The sequence below is a fragment of the Callithrix jacchus genome, chromosome 1 (genome assembly GCF_049354715.1).
Source record: "Callithrix jacchus isolate 240 chromosome 1, calJac240_pri, whole genome shotgun sequence".
NCBI lineage: Eukaryota > Metazoa > Chordata > Mammalia > Primates > Cebidae > Callithrix > Callithrix jacchus.
In genome coordinates this window covers 159,925,170-159,944,331 of record NC_133502.1, presented here as the reverse complement: position 1 = coordinate 159,944,331, position 19,162 = coordinate 159,925,170, and the positions used below count along the sequence as shown (strand labels likewise).

The 19,162-nt window shown below is 40.5% G+C and overlaps 1 protein-coding gene across 6 annotated transcripts in view; it reads left to right on the top strand.

Moving 5' to 3' along the window:
- Window positions 1–19,162, top strand: part of PTGR1 (prostaglandin reductase 1) — a 73,262-nt gene that overhangs the window by 36,152 nt on the left and 17,948 nt on the right. For all 6 annotated transcript variants that reach the window (XM_054258922.2, XM_078374277.1, XM_078374270.1 and 3 more), the window contains 4 exons: window positions 1,319–1,364; window positions 2,534–2,590; window positions 8,688–8,855; window positions 12,168–12,285. In XM_054258922.2, the coding sequence (XP_054114897.1) occupies window positions 1,319–1,364; window positions 2,534–2,590; window positions 8,688–8,855; window positions 12,168–12,285 (389 nt within the window). The remainder of the gene's footprint in view (window positions 1–1,318; window positions 1,365–2,533; window positions 2,591–8,687; window positions 8,856–12,167; window positions 12,286–19,162) is intronic.

Here is a 19,162-nt window from a genome sequence, read left to right as displayed (position 1 = left end):
AAGTAGCCCGGCAAAGTCATCAGTTCCATCTAAGCTGTGATGGCCATGATTCAAATTCAAAATTCCAAAGAATGTATACATGAGAGTCACTCCAGCAAAATGCACATTCTCTAACACTAACTGTGGCTGGCAATGAAACTGTATGGTGAGCACTGGGACATAATGGTTTACATGTGGCCTTGGGCAAGTTACTTAACCTAAACTTAAATAAAATGAAAACAGTATTTGTTAAATATCAAATGAAATAATTCATGTAAAGCATAGAATGAGTATTGAGTAAATAGCATTATTATTATTGTTATTACTATTAACTGGGATGAGCCAAAAGTGAGAACCCCTTCTTGTCTCTTCCATAGAAGCACAGATGGGAAGGCAACCCTGCAACAGAAATATTATCTGTTTTTTTAGGATGTCAAAAAGAGGCCTGGTGCAGTGGCTCATGCCTGTAATCCCAGCACTTTGGGACGCCAAGATGGGCAGATCTCTTGAGGTCAGGAGTTTAAGACAAGCCTGGCCAACATGGTGGAACCCTGTCTCTACTAAAAATACAAAAATTAGCCGGGTATGGTGGTGGGTACACTTATAATCCCAGCTACTCAGGAGGCTGAGGCATAAGAATCACTTGAACCTGGGAGATGGAAATTGCAGTGTGCAGAGATCAAGCCACTGCACTCCAGCCTGGGCAACAGGGCAAGACTCCATCTCAAAAAAAAAAAAAAAAAAAAGCCAGGCATGGTGGCTCATGCCTGTAATCTCAGCACTTTGGGAGGCCGAAGTGGGTGGATCACCTGAAGTCGGGAGTTCGAGACCAGTCTGACCAACATGGAGAAACCCCATCTCTACTAAAAATACAAAATTAGCTGGGTATGCTAGTGCATGCCGGTAATCCCTGCTACTCCGGAGGCTGAGGCAGGAGAATCGCTTGAACCTGGGAGGTGGAGGTTGCAGTGAGCCGAGATTGCGCCATTGCACTCCAGCCTGGGCAATAAGAGCAAAACTGTCTCAAAAAAAAAAAAAAAAAAAAAAATGCCAAAAACAGTGAAGGCATCAGGCCTTGAGTTCTGTTTTTTTTTTTTTTTCTTCCACTTTTATTTTGGTTTTAGGGGTACATATGCAGGTTTGTTCTATGGATAAATCACATGTGACTGAGGTTTGGTGTATGAATGATCCTGTCGCCCAGTTAGTGAGCACAGTACCTCATAGGTAGTTTCTCAACCTTCATCCCTGTCTCACCCTCCCCCATCTAGTAGTGCTCAGTGTCTATTGTTCTTCTTAGGCCTCGAGTTTCTAATTGCCTATGGAATGCTCTATTTTGCAGAGGTCCTGCTTGAAGCTTTGTTCCTCACTGTGGATCCTTACATGAGGTATTATTTATTTCCCCCCTCAACATGCTAATGCTATGTTAAATGCTATTTTGAGGTAGTTCATCTTTTAAAATATCCAACTGACTTAAAACATTGTCACTTTCCCTCTGGTTCTTCAAGCACAGTATCAGTGATGGGTTTCATGCACATGCATCTTTTGCAGGCAAAGGTCTAAAAAGATTAGTGATTAGATCACTCCTGGTCCCTTTGTCCCAACCATTTCCTATCTGCTCTGCACAATTTGCCTTTCATTGCTTCAACAGAATTACTTCCAGAAAAAAAAAAAAAAAAGCCTTAAAAGAAAAAATAAAGCCTGGGCAACATAACGAAACCCTGTCTCTACTAAAAATACAAAAAATTAGCCAGACGTGGTGGCGCATGCTTGTGGTCCCAGCTTCTCAGGAGGCTGAGGTGGAAAGATCACGAGCCTGGGAGGCAGAGGTTTTAGTGACCCGAGATCATGCCACTGCACTCCAGTCTAGGTAACAGAGCAAGATTCCATCTCATAAAGAAAAAAGCCAAACTCCAATTTGTCCATTTCACTAGTGGCAAATAATTTGGGTAGAGGAAGATGCTAAGACTAACATCAGCTTTTTCTGGCCTTCCATTTACCTGTATTTTTTTAATTTAGGTAAATCTGCAGTTGACTCAAACTTACATACTCAGCAAACAACTCAGGGAGAGGAGGAAATCAAAAGCCTTTACTGATCACTAAGTCCTCAGTAATTTTTTGCCTAGATAAATAATATAGCCATCATTCTCTTACATTTTTTTTCATAGCTGATTGATAAAGATTCAAATCTCAAGTGGAAAACAGTTTTGAAATGTTAATTGGCATCTTTTTAGGTAGCTAGTATTTTGGGTAATAAGTATGTAGTGGTGCCTGGGTTATATTTTTTAAAGTCATTGGTAGAAATTCATCTTTACTTGAACATGGCAGTAAGACTTTTGTGTTCACTCATAAAAAAATCCAATCGGAGTGCTTATCTGAGGTCACAGAGCAGAACTTCCTCTAACAGCTTTCTTCCTGCATCTTACCTAACTATATGCCTTCATCTATCCAGGTTTTATTGCCACATACACTTACCCAGCAGTTTTTCATTTGGCTTGAAACTCAAAACAGTCCCCAGATGCTCTTATGTATTAAGAATGCAATATTTTTTTTCCAGAGTGACAGCCAAAAGATTGAAGGAAGGTGATACAATGATGGGGCAGCAAGTGGCCAGGTAATCATTTCCATTGATCCCAATGCTTGCAAAATATGTCTCCTCTTTACCTCCTGCTGGCCCCTGTCTCTGCCCATTGCTCCTACAATTTCTTCAGCCTGTGTGGTTCACTCACTGTGTGATCTTCGAAGCAGCTTGGGAAATCCTATACCCTTCCTGGCTAGTTGGAAACGAGGGAAGGATGTGGAATTGTCATACTTTCAGCTCCACTTTGCCATCCTTACTTTCAATTACTAAAAATAATATAAATAAATAAAAATTTTTCATCCAGGTCATAATTATTGTAAAAATTCAAATAAAACAAAAATTTTTATATTGGAAACTGAAAGTTCCCCCATCATCTGAGCCATAAAGACAGCTATGGGGAGGCTGAGGCAGGTGGATCACAAAGTCAGGAGTTTGAGATCAGCTTGGCCAAGCATGGTGAAACCTGTCTCTACTAAAAATACAAAAAATTAGCCAGCATGGTGGTGTGTACCTGTAATCTTAGCTGCTCAGGAGGCTGGGGTAGAGAATTGCTTAAACCTGGGAGGTGGAGGTTGCAGTGAGCTGAGATCGCGCCACTGCACTCCAGCCAGGTGATAGAGCAAGACTCTGTTCCAAAAAAAAAAAAAAGCCTGGGCGCGGTGGCTCATGCCTATAATCCCAGCACTTTGGGAGGCCAAGGCGGGTGGATCACGAGGTCAAGAGATCGAGACCATCCTGGTCAACAAGGTGAAACCCCGTCTCTACTAAAAATACAAAAATTAGGTGGGCATGGTGGTGTGCGCCTGTAGTCCCAGCTACTCGAGAGGCTGAGGCAGGAGAATTGCTTGAACCCAGGAGGCGGAGGTTGCGGTGAGCCGAGATCATGCCATTGCACTCCAGTCTGGGTAACAACAGCGAAACTCTGTCTCAAAAAAAAAAAGACAACTATGGTTAATTTTCAAAAATTGTGGGTCGGGCACAATGGGTCACACCTGTGATCCCAGCACATTTGGAGGCTAGGGTGGGCAGATCACTTGAGGTCAGGAATTCGAGACCAGCCTGGCCAACATGGTGAAACCCCGTCTCTACTAAAAATACAAAAATTAGCTAGGTGTGGTGGTGCATGCCTGTAATCCCAGCTACTTGGGAGGCTGAGACAGGAAAATCACTTGAACCTGGGAGGCGGAGATTGCAGTGAGCCAAGATTGCACCACTGCACTCTAGCCTGGATGACAAAGCAAGACTCCATCTCAAAAACAAAATTGTTCAGTGCACATACTTTTATATATAAATTTTAAATGGAATTAAATGCCCTTTAGAAAACTACTTTCTATCACTTAATAGGTTAAGGATATCTTTCACTGACAGTATATAAATATACCACCTACCTTTTAATAGCTGTAAATTATTTTATTCTATTCCACCATTTAGCTAGTCTACTACTGATAACAACTGCTTTCAATTTTTTCTATGACAAATAATTCTTCCAACAGCATGTATGTATCTATATGTGTGTGTCTGTGTATTCTTTTCCCTCTTGGATGAGTATTGCTTTACATTAAATTCCCAGAAGTATAAACTCTAGACCCAAAGAGATGTATATTTTTAATCTGAAAAGGTGATGATAAATTGTTCTTCAAAAAAATTATATGAAGGCCAGACACAGTGGCTCATGCCTGTAATCCCAGCACTTTGGGAGGCTGAGGCAGGAGGATCACTTGAGGTGAGGAGTTTGAGACCAGCCTGGCCAACATGGCAACACCCCATCTCTACTAAAAATAAAACAACTAGTCAGATGTGGTAGTGGGCACCTGTAATCGCAGCTATTCAGGAGCCTGAGGCATGAGAATTGCTTGAATCCAGGAGGTGGGGTTGCAGTGAGCTATCATGCCTCTGTACTCCAGCCTGAGCAATAGAGCAAGACTTTGTTTCAAAAACAAACAAAAAAATTGTATGAGTGTTTACTCCTGTCAACAGTATTAACCTGTTTCTCTTATACTGTTCACCATCAGTGTTGACAACATGAGATGAATATGAATAATATTTTTTTAATTTTTTTTTTTTTTTGAGACAGAGTTTCACTCTTGTTACCCAGGCTGGAGTGCAATGGCATGATCTCGGCTCACCGCAACCTGAATATGAATAATTTATGCTTAGTTTAGTTTGTATTTCTTTTATTATTAGTGATGTTGACCTTCTTTTTGTTTAATTCTCAATTTTCTTCTGTGGATTATCTGCTTATATCCTTTGCCCTTTTCCTTTAGGTCTTCTCATTTGTTATAATGATTTGTAAAAGCTGCTTGTACATTCAGGATATTAGTGTTGCAAATATTTGGGCCTTTGTTGATCTTTCTTTTGTGTCCAATTATAGTTTAACATTTTATGTGATAAAATTATAAAGATTTATAATTATGGTCTTTTAGTTTCCTCTCATGCTTAGAAAGGCATTCTCCACTCCATAATTACTAAAACATTTATTCATGCTGGGTGCAGTGGCTCACGCCTGTAATTCCAGCACTTTGGGAGGCCAAGGTGTGGATCACCTGAGGTCAGAAGTTCAAGACCAGCCCAGCCAACATGGTGAAACCCCGTCTCTATGAAAAATACAAAAATTAGCCAGGCGCAGTGGTGGATGCCTGTAGTCCCAGCTACTTGGGAGGCTGAGGCAGAAGAATTGCTTGAACCGAGGAGGCAGAGGTTGCAGTGAGCCATGATTGCGCCATTGCACTCCAGCCTGGGTACCAAGAGCAAAAGTCTGTCTCAAAAAAAAAATTATTCGTGTTTTCTTTTTTACAATAAAATTTTTGAGTCATTTAGTTTTTATATTAGAATAAAGAGTGAGACCAGGAGCAGTGGCCCACACCTGTAATCCTAACACTTTGGGAGGCCAACATGGAAGGATTATTTGAGCTCAGGAGTTTGAGACCAGCCCGGGAAACATGGCGAAACCCTGTCTCTACAAAAACCCAAACATCTCATTTTTAATTTTTTAAAATTTTATGTCTCAATGACTAGCCAGTTATGATACCATTTGTTGAAATCTTGTGTGGATCTTTATAGGGATTTCAATGACCTTATAAATTTATTTAGAGGAAACTGACATCTTTACAATTTCTCTCTCCAAACACAAGGTATGCTTCTCCATTTATCTGTTTTGTCTTATATCCCATTAACAGTTTTCTTCATATAAGTCTTATACATTTCCTGTTAATAATTAAAGAAATGAACATGTATTTGTGTTTGCTGGATTGGCAAACTATTTTTTTTTAAATATAATGCTCAGTGATGGAGATGATACACTCATATATTCATGGTGGCAATGGAAGTTGCCACAACCTTCTGGAAGGGAATTTAGCAATATGCAGCAAGAGTTTCAAATGCTTTAATACTCTTTGACCTAGTAATACCATTTATAGAAATCCTGACTAAGGAAACAATGTTCAGCCAGGCGCAGTGATTCATTCCTGTAATCCCTGCACTTCAGGAGGCTGAGGTGGGTGAATCTAGGAGTTTGAGACTACCCTGGGTAACATGGTAAACCTTGTCTCTACAAAAAATATAAAAAATGTTGGGCGCAGTGGCTCACACCTGTAATCTCAGTACTTTGGGAGGCTGGGGTGGGTGGATCACCAGAGATCAGGAGTTCAAGACTAGCCTGGGCAACATGGTGAAACCCTATCTCTACTAAAAATACAAATATTAGCTGGTGTGGGGGTACACACCTATAATCCCAGCTACTCAGGAGGCTGAGGCACAAGAATTGCTTGAACCTGGGAGGCAGAGGCTGCAGTGAGCCAAGATCATGCCATTGCACTCCAGACAGGCAACAGATCAAAACTTTTGTCTCAAAAGAAAAAAAAGGCCGGGCGCGGTGGCTCAAGCCTGTAATCCCAGCACTTTGGGAGGCCGAGGCGGGTGGATCACGAGGTCAAGAGATCGAGACCATCCTGGTCAACCTGGTGAAACCCCGTCTCTACTAAAAATACAAAAAAAAATTAGCTGGGCATGGTGGTGCGTGCCTGTAATCCCAGCTATTCAGGAGGTTGAGGCGGGAGAATTGCTTGAACCCAGGAGGCGGAGGTTGCGGTGAGCCGAGATTGCGCCATTGCACTCCAGCCTGGGTAACAAGAGCGAAACTCCGTCTCAAAAAAAAAAAAAAAAAAAAGAAAGAAAAAAAAAAACCAAAAATTAGATGGACATGGTGGCGTATTACTGTGGTCCTGGCTACTCTGTCCCAGCTACTCAGAAGGCTGAGGTGGGAGGATCACTTGAGCTTAGGAGATTGAGGCTGCAGTGAGCCATGATCGCACCACTATACTCCAGCCTGAGTGACAAAGGGAGACCGTGTCTCAAAAAAAAAAAAAGGAAATAATAATCATGGTTATGAATATTAATTGGAATATATTTCCTAGCAAGCAGACTCAGAGAAAAAAGGAAAAAAATTTTTAAAAAGGAAAAATACTGAAAGTATTCTAATAATGGGGTCATAATTAAATTCATTACAGTTTTTGAAGGATTCTTACTAACATGGAAAAAGGTATACATCATATAGACCAGTGGAATGTTGACAGATAAATTATAGGTTACAAAACATATAAAATTACTTCAATTGTGTAAATATGTATAATACACATTTTTAAATATATCATTAAGATTGCCAAGTATTAGCACTTGTCTTTGTGCTGTGAGATTAGAACTGATATTTTTATTTTATATGTTTAAAAATTTCTAGAATAAATATGTTATATAACTTTATGATCTGGGGAGGAAAGATGGTAAAGAATGATAAACAGTTGAGGCCGGGCGCAGTGGCTCACACCTGTAATCCCAGCACTGTGGGAGGCTGAGGCCAGCAGATCCTGAGGTCGGGAGTTCGAGACCCGCCTGACCAACACAGAGAAACCTCATCTCTACTAAAAATACAAAAAATTAGCCAGGCGTGGTGGTGCATGCCTGTAATCCCAGCTACCCAGGAGGCTGAGGCAGGAGAATTGCTTGAACCCAGGAGGCAGAGGTTGCGGTGAGCTGTAATCATGCCATTGCACTCCAGCCTGGGCAACAAGAGTGAAACTCTGTCTCAAAAAAAAAAAATGATAAGTTGGATGAAGGAAAGGGAATCAATAAATGAGACAGGGTGCAGCTTAGAGGAGGAGGTAAAAAGCCGGGAGAGATCAGTATCCTGGTAATCAGTTGGGGAAGACTTTGGGTGCCCCTGTGTTAATAGAGTGGAAAAGGAAAATCAGACAATCATTAAGGAATATTCACTGGATTTTGCACTCAGGAGGTTGTTGTGACCTTAGTGGAGTAGTAGGTGTGGGAGGCAGGCTGCAGCAGGTTAGCACGTGTGGGAAGTGAAGAGGTTTGGCTGAAAAAGGAAGATGAAGGAACAAGGAGATAGGGGAGGGATGGGATTATAAAATGGCAGAGTTGGCATGCCCGTACCCTGAGTGAAAGGGACAGTAGAGAGGAGAATCTCAAAGATTCAGGAGAGAAGAATGCTAAGGGAAAGAGAGCGTCTCCTAAAGAAGAAAAGGCTAGTGTCCAGGTCACCTTGAGCCAGAAGACAGAGAACTCTTGCTTAAAAGGAAGAGGAGGCTGGGCGCAGTGGCTCATGCCTGTAATCCCAGCACATTGGGAGGTGGAGGCGGGTGGATCATGAAGTCAGGAGTTCAAGACCAGCCTGGCCAAGATGGTGAAACCCTGTCGCTACTGAAAATACAAAAATTAGCCAGGTGCGGTGGTGGGCGCCTGTAATCTCAGCTAGCTGGGAGGCCGAGACAGGAGAATCGCTTGAACCCGGAAGGTGGAGGTTGCAGTGAACTGAGATTTCGCCACTGCACTCTAGACTGGGTGACAGAGCAAGACTCTGTCTCAAAAAATGAAGTAAGGAAGAGAAGTGGGTGAGAACAGGCACTCCTCACCACACGAGCCACTCCTCAAGTGACTGGTCCACTTTTGAGTTCTCTGATGACTCCTATGCTGATGGCTAAGAATTAAGATGGAAGGGGAGGTAGACTATCAATCATGGAATATCAACCTCAGTGCCCTTTTGTCAACACTAACCCCACAGCATCCCGACTCCTTTGAAAGCGAAGACATATCACATGCCTTAATGTGCTTTATCTTTCAGGATTGTGGAAAGTAAAAATGCAGACTTACCAACAGGAACTGTTGTACTGGCTTCTTCAGGCTGGACAATGCACTCCATTTCTGATGGGAAAGATCTGGAAAAGCTGCCAACAGAGTGGCCAGACACAATACCACTGTCTTTGGCTCTGGGGACAATTGGCATGACAGGGTGAGTTTCATGGATAAATTTCATTTGTTTGAATGTCTGACACTCTGGTTTTCCAAAATGGTTTGTTCAGAACTTGGTCAACAGGAAGATATTTTGATGCATTATAGGCTCAGGGGCTGATTAGAGAAGATGGCAGGACTAAGAAGGAAGTCCTGATGTCCATCAATGAGTGAATGGATAAAGAAAATGAGGTCTATATACACAGTAGAATACTATTCAGCCTTAAAAAAGAAGAAAATCTTGTCATTTGTGACAACATTGGAGGACTTTATGTTTAGTGAAATAAGCCAGACACAGAAAAGCAAATACCATATAATGTCACTTAAATGTGGAATCTAAAAAGTTGAACTCATAGAATAAAAGATTGGAATGATGTTTACCAGGGGTGAGAAGCTGAAGGGTTGGGGAGATGTTGGCAAAAGGATACAAAATTTTAGTTAGACAGAGGAATAAGTTCTGTATTGTACAACATGGTGACTACAGTTAATATTAATAATAACATTATATGCTTGAAATTTGTGGGGGTTTCGTTTGTTTTTTGTTTTTTTTGTTTTTGAGACAGTCTTGCTCTGTCGCCCAGGATGGAGCATAGTGGTGTGATCTCAGATCACTGCAACCTCTACCTCCCAGGTTCAGGCAATTTTCCTGCCTCAGCCTCCTGTGTAGCTGGGATTACAGGCATGCACCATCATGCCTGGGTGATTTTTGTATTTTTAGTAGAGATGGGGTTTTACCATGTTGGCCAGGCTGGTCTTGAATTCCTGACCTCAAGTGATCTGCCTGCCACAGTCTCCCAAAGTAGTGGAATTACAGGCATGAGTCATGGTGCCTGACCTATATACTTGAAATTTGTTAAGAGAATATATTTTACATGTTCTCACCATACTATGTGAAGTAATGTGTATTATTAATTAGCTCGATTTAGTCATTCCACAATGTCTATATATTTCAAAACAACATGTACATAATAAATATATATACATACAATTTTTTTCAATTAAAAATGAATAAATACATAACTAATAAACGGGATGAAGCTGGGCTCAGTGATTCACACCTGTAATCCCAGTACTTTGGGAGGCTGAGGCAGGTGGATCACTTGAGCCCAGGAGGTTGAGACCAGCCCGGGCAACCTGGTAAAACCTCATCTCTACAAAAGATAGAAAAATTACCTGGGCATGGTGTTGCACACCTGTAGTCCCAGGTTTTGGGGAGGCTGAGGCAGGAGAATTGATTGAATCTAGGAGGTCGAGACTGCAATGAGCTAAGATCGCACCATTGTACTCCAGCCTGGGCAACAGAACAAGACCCTGTCTCAAAAATAAAATAAAATAAAGAAATGTGGGATAGAGTTAGCTTTGGGATAGAAGGAAAGAGGGAGAAAATCAGGTCAGAGACCCTCGGGTACAAAGAGAAAGTGACCATGAGAAGCAGCACAGCATGATCCCTCCCAAGAAGCTGCCAAAGGCAGCACAAAGGAACCAGCTCCTCCTGTCCTCAGGAGGCTCTTTGCCTTCTTTTTAAACTTCAGAGTTTAAAAAAGGGAAAGGAGGTCAGTGTACCTTGGCCTCTCTTTATTGTCTCTCCTTCCTCACCTTTCCCTATGTGCCACTGAGGTCGTGAGGTAAGGGCATCTGAAGTCTAAATAATTAAGATGAAGCCAGGCATGGTGGCTTACACCAGTAATCCCAGCACTTTGGGAGGCTAAGGCAAGAGGATAACTTGAGCTCAGTAGTTCAAGACCAGCCTGGGTAACAAAGTGAGATCATGTCTCTACAAAAATATTCAAAAATTAGCCAGATACTGTGGCATGCCTCTGTAGTTACAGCTACTCAGGAGGCTGAGTTGGGAAGATGGCTTGAGCCTAGGAAGTCAAGGCTGCAGTGAGCTGTAACTGTGCCACTGCACTCCAGCCTGAGTGACAGAGCAAGACCCTCTCTCTAAATAAATAGTAATTGAGATGATTCAGAAGTACAGTTGTAAGGCCATTCAGCTTAGTACAGATCTAAAACCCTTAAGCTTCTCATGGCCTCATCACTCCAGAAGACTTCTGGTCAGTTCATCCTGTGTCCATGCTCCAGTTCCCAACTGGAGTTTAGATGTCCAGTTTCCTTTTATGCCCTGAAGAAGCAAGGTCATTGTCTTTGGGGGTCCCTAAGACTTTCCTCACCTGAAATTCATTTACTTCCTTGCTTTAAGTTGTGAGATCCTTTTGCCCTCTTCCTTCTTCCCACCCTTCTTTCCCCTTACTTTTTTATACTTTGAAGATCTTCTAAAGAATAAAATGGTAATATCATTGCCATTGGTAATGCCATTATCAATGGTAATGATATTACCATTTATCTGCCTCTAAACAAAAACAACTCCTATGCACCCCAAATTTATACTTCACTCAAAATTTGAACTCTTCAAAATTGCCACTGCCAAGGACACCATTGTGAAAGTAGAGGATGCGTAATACCTTCTTACATTCAATTAGTGGACACTAAACAATTCCAGCTCTTCTTGGTCTTTCCTGCCTGCCCTTTCCTGCCTCTATGGACAAGAGCTCTTCATCTCTCTTTGTTATCCTGTCCATCATTCCCTCTGGATTGTGAGCCAGGTGTAGGGGAGGAGAGATGAAGGGAGACACGAGGAAACTGGTTGTGAAGAAAGTCTTCACTCATATCGCCTTCCAAACTGGCAATCCAATGAGATATGGTGGTGTCTTCCCCCAGTCCCCATCAATACTGCCTGTGCTGCATCTTGGTAGGTCCAGTAGCTCTTTTCCTGCAAGCCAACTTTGACATCTTACTTGGGGTAATATGGGGAAGTTTCAGAAGGTCTTCCATACCACTTTGGAGCCATGGAAAACTCCAGATGCTGCCTGCGACCCTCACATGCCTAATATCATAGCATTCTAGCTATTCTGTGGGTATGTCACCATGATAACATGGGGGCTTTTCCCATAAAGTTCATCATCTCTCTAGCACTTATATAGGAATGAGGCATAGCTCTCCTCTTGAGTCCCCAAAGTTTGAGGGAGACCGATCTGTCTTTTGCCGCTGAAATTTGACCTGTGAATGGACAGGATACAGCCCCTTTCTGGCCAACTCTCCCTTCCCTCCATAGTTCACATCATCTTTATTCCTATCTGAAAGTAGAGATGGAGGAAGTAAACCAACAGTGGCTGGTAATATTTGTCTCCTATATTTTTATCTTTTACTTGGACCCATGGCACTGGGCCATTGAGAAGGCCTTCAAGATATATATAAATTACTTATAGCGGAAAGAAACAACTCTATTCACATATCCTTAATTTTCTTCCCTTAGCCTGACTGCCTACTTTGGCCTACTTGACATCTGTGGTGTGAAGGGTGGAGAAACAGTGATGGTGAATGCAGCATCTGGAGCTGTGGGCTCTGTTGTGGGGCAGATTGCAAAGCTCAAGGTAAGTGCCCTTCTCCAGTAACAAGCCTTTATTCAAGACCCACTGGGAATGCAACAGTGAACACAGCAGATCTTCCTTGGCCTCAGGGAGTTTATCATCTAGTGGTCTTGTTTAGAAGTTGGAGATTGAAAAATTGGAGGAATGGAGAAAACTACAGCAAAGATAAGCTGAACACTGTTTTGTTTTGTTTTTTTAAATTTTACTTTAGGTTCTGGGGTACATGTGCAGGTCATCCTGGGTTGTTGCATAGGTGCATACATAACCAGGTGTTTTGCTGCCTCTATTCCCCCTTCATATATATCGGGCATTTCTCCCCATGTTATCCCTCCCCATCTTTCCCACTCCCTGCTGTCCCTCCCCTAGCCCCCTGCTGCACCAACTGCCCCCACTATGTGATGCTCCTCTCCCTGAGTCCACGTATTCTTACTGTTCAACACCTGCCTATGGGTGAGAACATACAGTGCTTGGTTTTCTGTTCTTGTGTCGGTTTGCTGAGAATGATGGTTTCCAGATTCATTCAAGTTCCTACAAAGGATGTGAACTCATCTTTTTTTATGGCTGCATAGTATTCCATGGTGTATATGTGCCACATTTTCTTTGTTCAGGCTATCATTGATGGGCATTTGGGTTGGTTCCAGATCTTTGCTATTGTACACAGGGCTGTAATGAATATACATGTGTATGTGTCTTTATAATAGAATGATTTATAGTCCTTTGGGTATATACCCAGTAATGGGATTGCTGGGTCAATTGGAATTTCTATTTCTAGATCCTTGAGGAATCGCCACACTGTCTTCCACAATGGTTGAACTAATTTACACTTCCACCAATAGTGTAAAAGTGTTCCTATTTCTCCACATCCTCTCCAGCATCTGTTGTCTCCAGAGTTTTTTTTGAGACGAAGTTTAGCTCTTGTTACCCAGGCTGGAGTGCAATGGCCCGATCTCGGCTCACCGCAACCTCCGCCTCCTGGGTTCAGGCAATTCTCCTGCCTCAGCCTCCTAAGTAGCTGGGATTACAGGCATGCGCCACCGTGCCCAGCTAATTTTTTGTATTTTTAGTAGAGACGGGGTTTCACCATGTTGACCAGGATGGTCTCGATCTCTTGACCTTGTGATCCACCCGCCTCGGCCTCCCAAAGTGCTGGGATTACAGGCTTGAGCCACCGCGCTCGGCCGTCTCCAGAGTTTTTAATGATCACTATTCTAACTGGTGTGAGATGATACCTCAATGTGGTTTTGATTTGCATTTCTCTAATGACCAGTGATGATGAGCATTTTTTCCTATGTTTGTTGGCCTCATATATGTCTTCTTTTGAGAAGTGTCTGTTCATATCCTTTGCCCACTTTTGAATGGTTTGAATGGGTTTGTTTGTATTTTTCTTGTATAGCTCTTTCAGTTCTTTGTAGATTCTGGATATTAGTTTTGTCAGATGGGTAGATTGCAAAATTTTTTTTTCCATTCTGTTGATTGTTGGTTCACTCTAATGATGGTTTCTTTTGCTATACAGAAGCTCTGAAGTTTAATTAGATCCCATTAGTCTATTTTGGCTTTTGTTACCATTGTTTTTGGTGTTTTAGTGATGAAGTCCTTGCCTATGCCTACATCCTGGATGGTTTTGCCTACATTTTCTTCTAGAGTTTTTACAGTGTTAGGTTCTATGTTTAAATCTTTAATCCATCTAGAGTTAATTTTAGTGTAAGGTGAAGGGGGTCCAGTTTCTGCTTTCTGCACATTGCTAGCCAGTTTTCCCAACACCATTTATTAAACATGGAGTCCTTTCCCCATTGCTTGTTTCTGTCAGGTTTGTCAAAGATCAGATGGTTGTAGATGTGTGGTGTTACCTCCGAGGCCTCTTTTCTGTTCCATTGGTCTATGTCTCTGTTTTGGTACTGGTACCACACTGTTTTGATTACTGTAGACTTGTATAGTTTGAAGTCCAGCAGTGTGATGCCTCCAGCTTTGTTCTTTTTGCTTAGGATTGTCTTGGCTATGTGGGCTCTCTTGGGGTTCCATATGAAGTTTAAAGTGTTTTTTTTCTAGTTCTGTGAAGAAGGTCATTGGTAGCTTGATGGGGATAGTGTTGAATCTATAAATTACTTTGGGCAGAATGTCCATTTTCACAATATTGATTCTTCCTAACCATGAGCATGGAATGTTTTTCCATCTGTTTGTGTCCTCTCTTATTTCATTGAGCAGTGGTTTGTAGTTCTTGAAGAGGTCCTTTACATCCTTTGTTAGTTGTATTCCTAGGTATTTTATTCTCTTTGTAGCAATTGTGAATGGGAGTTCGCTCTTGATTTGGCTCTCTGTTTGTCTGTTATCGGTTTATAGGAATGCTTGTGATTTCTGCACATTGATTTTGTATCCTGAGACTTTGCTGAAGTTGCTTATCCGTTTGAGGAGATTTTGGGCTGAGACAATGGGGTCTTCTAAATATACAATCATGTCATCTGCAAATAGAGACAATTTGACTTCCTCCTTTCCTAATTGAATGCCCTTTCTTTTTCTTGCCTGATTGCTCTGGCTAGAACTTCCAATGCTATATTGAATAGGAGTGGTGAGAGAGGGCATCCTTGTCTAGTGCCTCATTTTAAAGGGAATGCTTCCAGCTTTTGCTCATTCAGTATGATATTGGCTGTGGGTTTGTCATAAATAGCTTTTATTATTTTATGATACCTAGTTTATTGAGAGTTTTTAGCGTGAAGGGCTGTTGAATTTTGTCGAAGGCCTTCTCTGCATCTATTGAGATAATCATGTGATTTTGTCTTTGGTTCTGTGATGGATTACGTTTATGACTTGTGTATGTTGAACTGGCCTTGCATCCCCGGGACGAAGCCTACTTGATCATGATGAATAGGTTTTTGATGTACTGTTGCATTTGGTTTGCCAGTATTTTATCGAAGATTTTTTCATCTATATTCATCATAGATATTGGCCTGAAGTTTTTTTTTGTTGAGTCTCTGTCTGGTTTTGGTATCAGGATGATGTCGGTCTCATAAAATGAGTTGGGGAGGATTCCCTCTTTTTGTATTGTTTGGAATAATTTCAGAATGATTGGTACCAGCTCCTCTTTGTACATCTGGTAGAATTCGGCTGTGAAACCATCTGGACCTGGACTTTTTTTGTTGGTAGGCTATTGATTGCTGCCTCAACTTCAGACATTGTTAGCAGTCTATTCAGGGTTTAAACTTCTTCCTGGTTTAGTCTTGGTAGAGTGCAAGTGTCCAGGAATTTATCCAGTTTTTCTAGATTTACTGGTTTGTATGCATAGAGTAATTTGTAGTAATCTCTGATGATAGTTTGTATTTCTGTGGAATCTGTGGTCATTTCCCCTTTATCCTTTTTTATTACATCTATTTGATTCTTGTCTCTTTTCTTTTTTATTAGTCTGGCTAGTGGTCTGTTGATTTTGTTGATCTTTTCAAAAAACCACCTCCTGGATTTATTGATTTTCTTTGAAGGGTTTTTTTGTGTCTCTAGCTACTTCAGTTCGGCTCTGATCTTAGTTATTTCTTGTTTTCTGCTAGCTTTTGAGTGTTTTTGATCTTCCTCCTCTAGCTTTCAATTTTGATGATAGGGTGTCGATTTTAGATCTTTCCTTGTTTCTCATGTGGGCATTTATTGCTATAAATTTCCCTCTCGTCACTGCTTTAAAGGTGTCCCAGAGATTCTGGTAAGTTGTGTCTTCATTCTGACTGGTTTCTAAGAACATCTTTATTTCTGCCTTCATTTCATTGTTTATCCGGTCGACACTCAGAAGCAATTTGTTCAGTTTCCAAGCAGTTGTGCGGATTTGAGTGAGTTTCTTAATCCTGAGTTCTAATCTGATTGCACTGTGGTCTAATAGACTGTTTTTTATTATTTCCATTCTTTTTCATTTGCCAAGGAGTGATTTGCTTCCAATTATGTGGTCAATTTTAGAGTAAGTGCGATGTGGTGCTGAGATGAAAGTATATTCTGTGAATTTGGGGTGGAGTATTCTGTATATGTCTATTAGGTCCGCTTGGTCCAGCTCTGCATTCAAGTCCTTGATGTCCTTGTTAATTTTCTGTCTCGTTGATCTGTCTAATATTGACAGTGGAGTGTTGAAGTCTCCCACTATTATTGTGTGAGAGTCTAAATCTCGTTTTAGGTTGTTGAGAACTTGCTTTATGTATCTGGGTGCTACTGTGTTGGGTGCATGTATATTTAGGATAGTTAGCTCTTCTTGTTGGATTGATCCTTTTACCATTATGTAATGCCCTTCTTTGTCTCTTTTGATCTTTGTTGGTTTGAAGTCTGTTTTATCAGAGGCTAGGATTGCAACCCCTGCTTTTTTTTTGTTCTCCATTCACTTGGTTAATCTTCTTCCATTCCTTTATTTTGAGTTTGTGTGTGTCTTTGTATGTGAGATGGGTTTCCTGAATATAGCACACCAATGGGTCTTGGCTTTTTATCCAGTTTGCCAGTTGGTGTCTTTTGACTGGGGCTTTTAGGCTGTTTACATTCAATGTTAATATTGTTAGAATATTGTTATTTGATAATATTGTAGGTAATCAAGTCAGAAATGGCCTCTGTCTAGAGTAGCGAGTTTATCAGTATTAAGCATTTTCATATTTTTTACTGTACATTCTAGGGCTGCAGCTTAATCTTATTTCTTCATTATTGTCCTTAGCAATAGAAGAAGGGACTTGAGATCAGCCAACTAAAAGTCATCACCCATGTGGCCCCACTGCAAAGGCTGTTGTACTAGAAAGAAATGGGCATTCCGCCCATAGCAGTGGGGCCATGAGGCTGTTGTACTAGAAAGAAATGGGCATTCCGCCCATAGCAGTGGGGCCATGGCTTGGTAACTGACGCCTGGGAAGTACCCAGGACATGGAAACATTGGCTCTGATTTGGGCAGATGTCTGCTCAAGGGATCCAATCTCATGGTGGGCGTATAGAGCAGATGACAACTCAGACACAGTAGGGATTCGTTATTACATAGTGGGAATGTTCCAAGGTGATATGGCTTGACTGATCCTTTGCCCAAGGCTGGGATACAGGATTCAGGACCTAGGTCCTAGGGGACAAGTTAGGTGGAATACAGATGGGTACAGGGCTACAACCAACAGCCAAGGGTTTTAACTGGTCTCCAGTCTAAATAGGAGCTTGGAATACAAATACAAGGCTACCATGGAAATTGTAGAATAATTTGTTTAAGTAAGTAAGTAAATAAGAATAGATATCAAATTTTATTAAATGCCATTCCAGCATTTATCAGGTTAACTTTTCAGTGAATGAATTACATTAGTTTTCCAGTGTCAAACCATCCTAACCATTGGATGATTCCAATGTCAAATCATCCCAGAATAAGCTTTACCTATGTATGGTATATTATGGGTTTATACCTTTGGAATTCACTTGATAACATTTAAAATAGAAATTTTGTATCTACATTCACAAGTGAGTTTAGTTTTAAGTCTACTTTTTGTTCTGGAATTTAGCTAGGCTTGGATTATGCTAAAATTACAAAATGATTTAGGATTATTTCTAATATTCCAACTTCAAATATCTTATTAAAACCACAAGGGGCTTTTATCCCGTAAGTTTGATAGGACTTACCCTTAAACCTATTCTTTTATATTCAACCTTTCTGTCCATTTTATGTGTGTTTCTGTAAAATGTAGCTATTTGCATTTTATTTTTACCCCATATGAAAGTCTCGGTGTTGCAATAGTTAAATTTAAGCCACTTGTATTAATTGGTGTAATTGGAATGTTTGTTCATATTTATATTATCTTACTTGTTTTACATTTACTGAGTATTTCTTTCTGTGTTATTTTCTTTGTTCTTTTTCCTCTGATTACTTAGAACCTAAATTTTATTTACATTCTGCTAGTGTTTACCTTTTTTACCAATTATTTCAAATTTGTTTTATTTATATCCTGCTACTATTTTTATACCTATTTTATATACAAAAAATAAACAAACATATATATGTATATTTACTTCTAACATAGTATATTTTCCCCATATTCTACCCCCACATCTTAATTTTTATTCAATAATCTAATAAATAGTAAAATATCATATTATTAAAACTTTTTGGTTATGACATCTGAAAATTCCTTTTAATTTTGGTTGGTATAGAATTCAAAGGACTTGCCAGGCGCAGTGCTGTGTGCGTCTAATCCCAGCTTTTCAGAATTCTGGCTGAGGCAAGAGGATCCCTTGAGCTCAGGAGTTCAAGACCAGTCTGGGCAATGTTGTGAGACCTTGTCTCTAAATTTAAAAAAAGAGTTCAAAGGACCCAATCCCTTTACCTCAGAGCTCTATAAAATTGCTCTACTTTTTCAATTTCTATTTAGTGTTGCAGATGAGACATTCAAAGCCAATCTGATTCTCTTTCCTTTGTAGGTAATTAGACTTTTCTTTTAGGTGCTTAGAAGTATTTCTTGTTATTCTTTGAATTTAGAAATGTCACTAGGAAATGTCTGTATCTGTCTTTGTTTAATTCTGTGTGGAATTTAGTTAGCCATTATAATCTGAAAACCAACGTTTTTTTTCAGATGAAGAATAGTTTTCTTCTTCTGTCTAATTATTGTATTTTTCAACTATTCTGTTTTCTTCATGAGGAATGATATATATTTATTCTGTTTCCCTTAGGACTATTCTTCTCGTATTCTATCGTTGCTCTCATATTTACATCTTTTGTACTTTTTCCTCTGAATTCTGTACTTTCTTGATCTAGTCCTCCAATTGAATTACATGACTTTCAGCAGCATCAGTTTCTAGATTAGCAATTAAGTTTTTCATAGCTGAGGATCATCATATTCTGGGATTGCTTCCTTTCCCAGTAATCTGCACTTGTTAACTAATGCAGTATCCTTTTGAATGTCACTGAGAAACG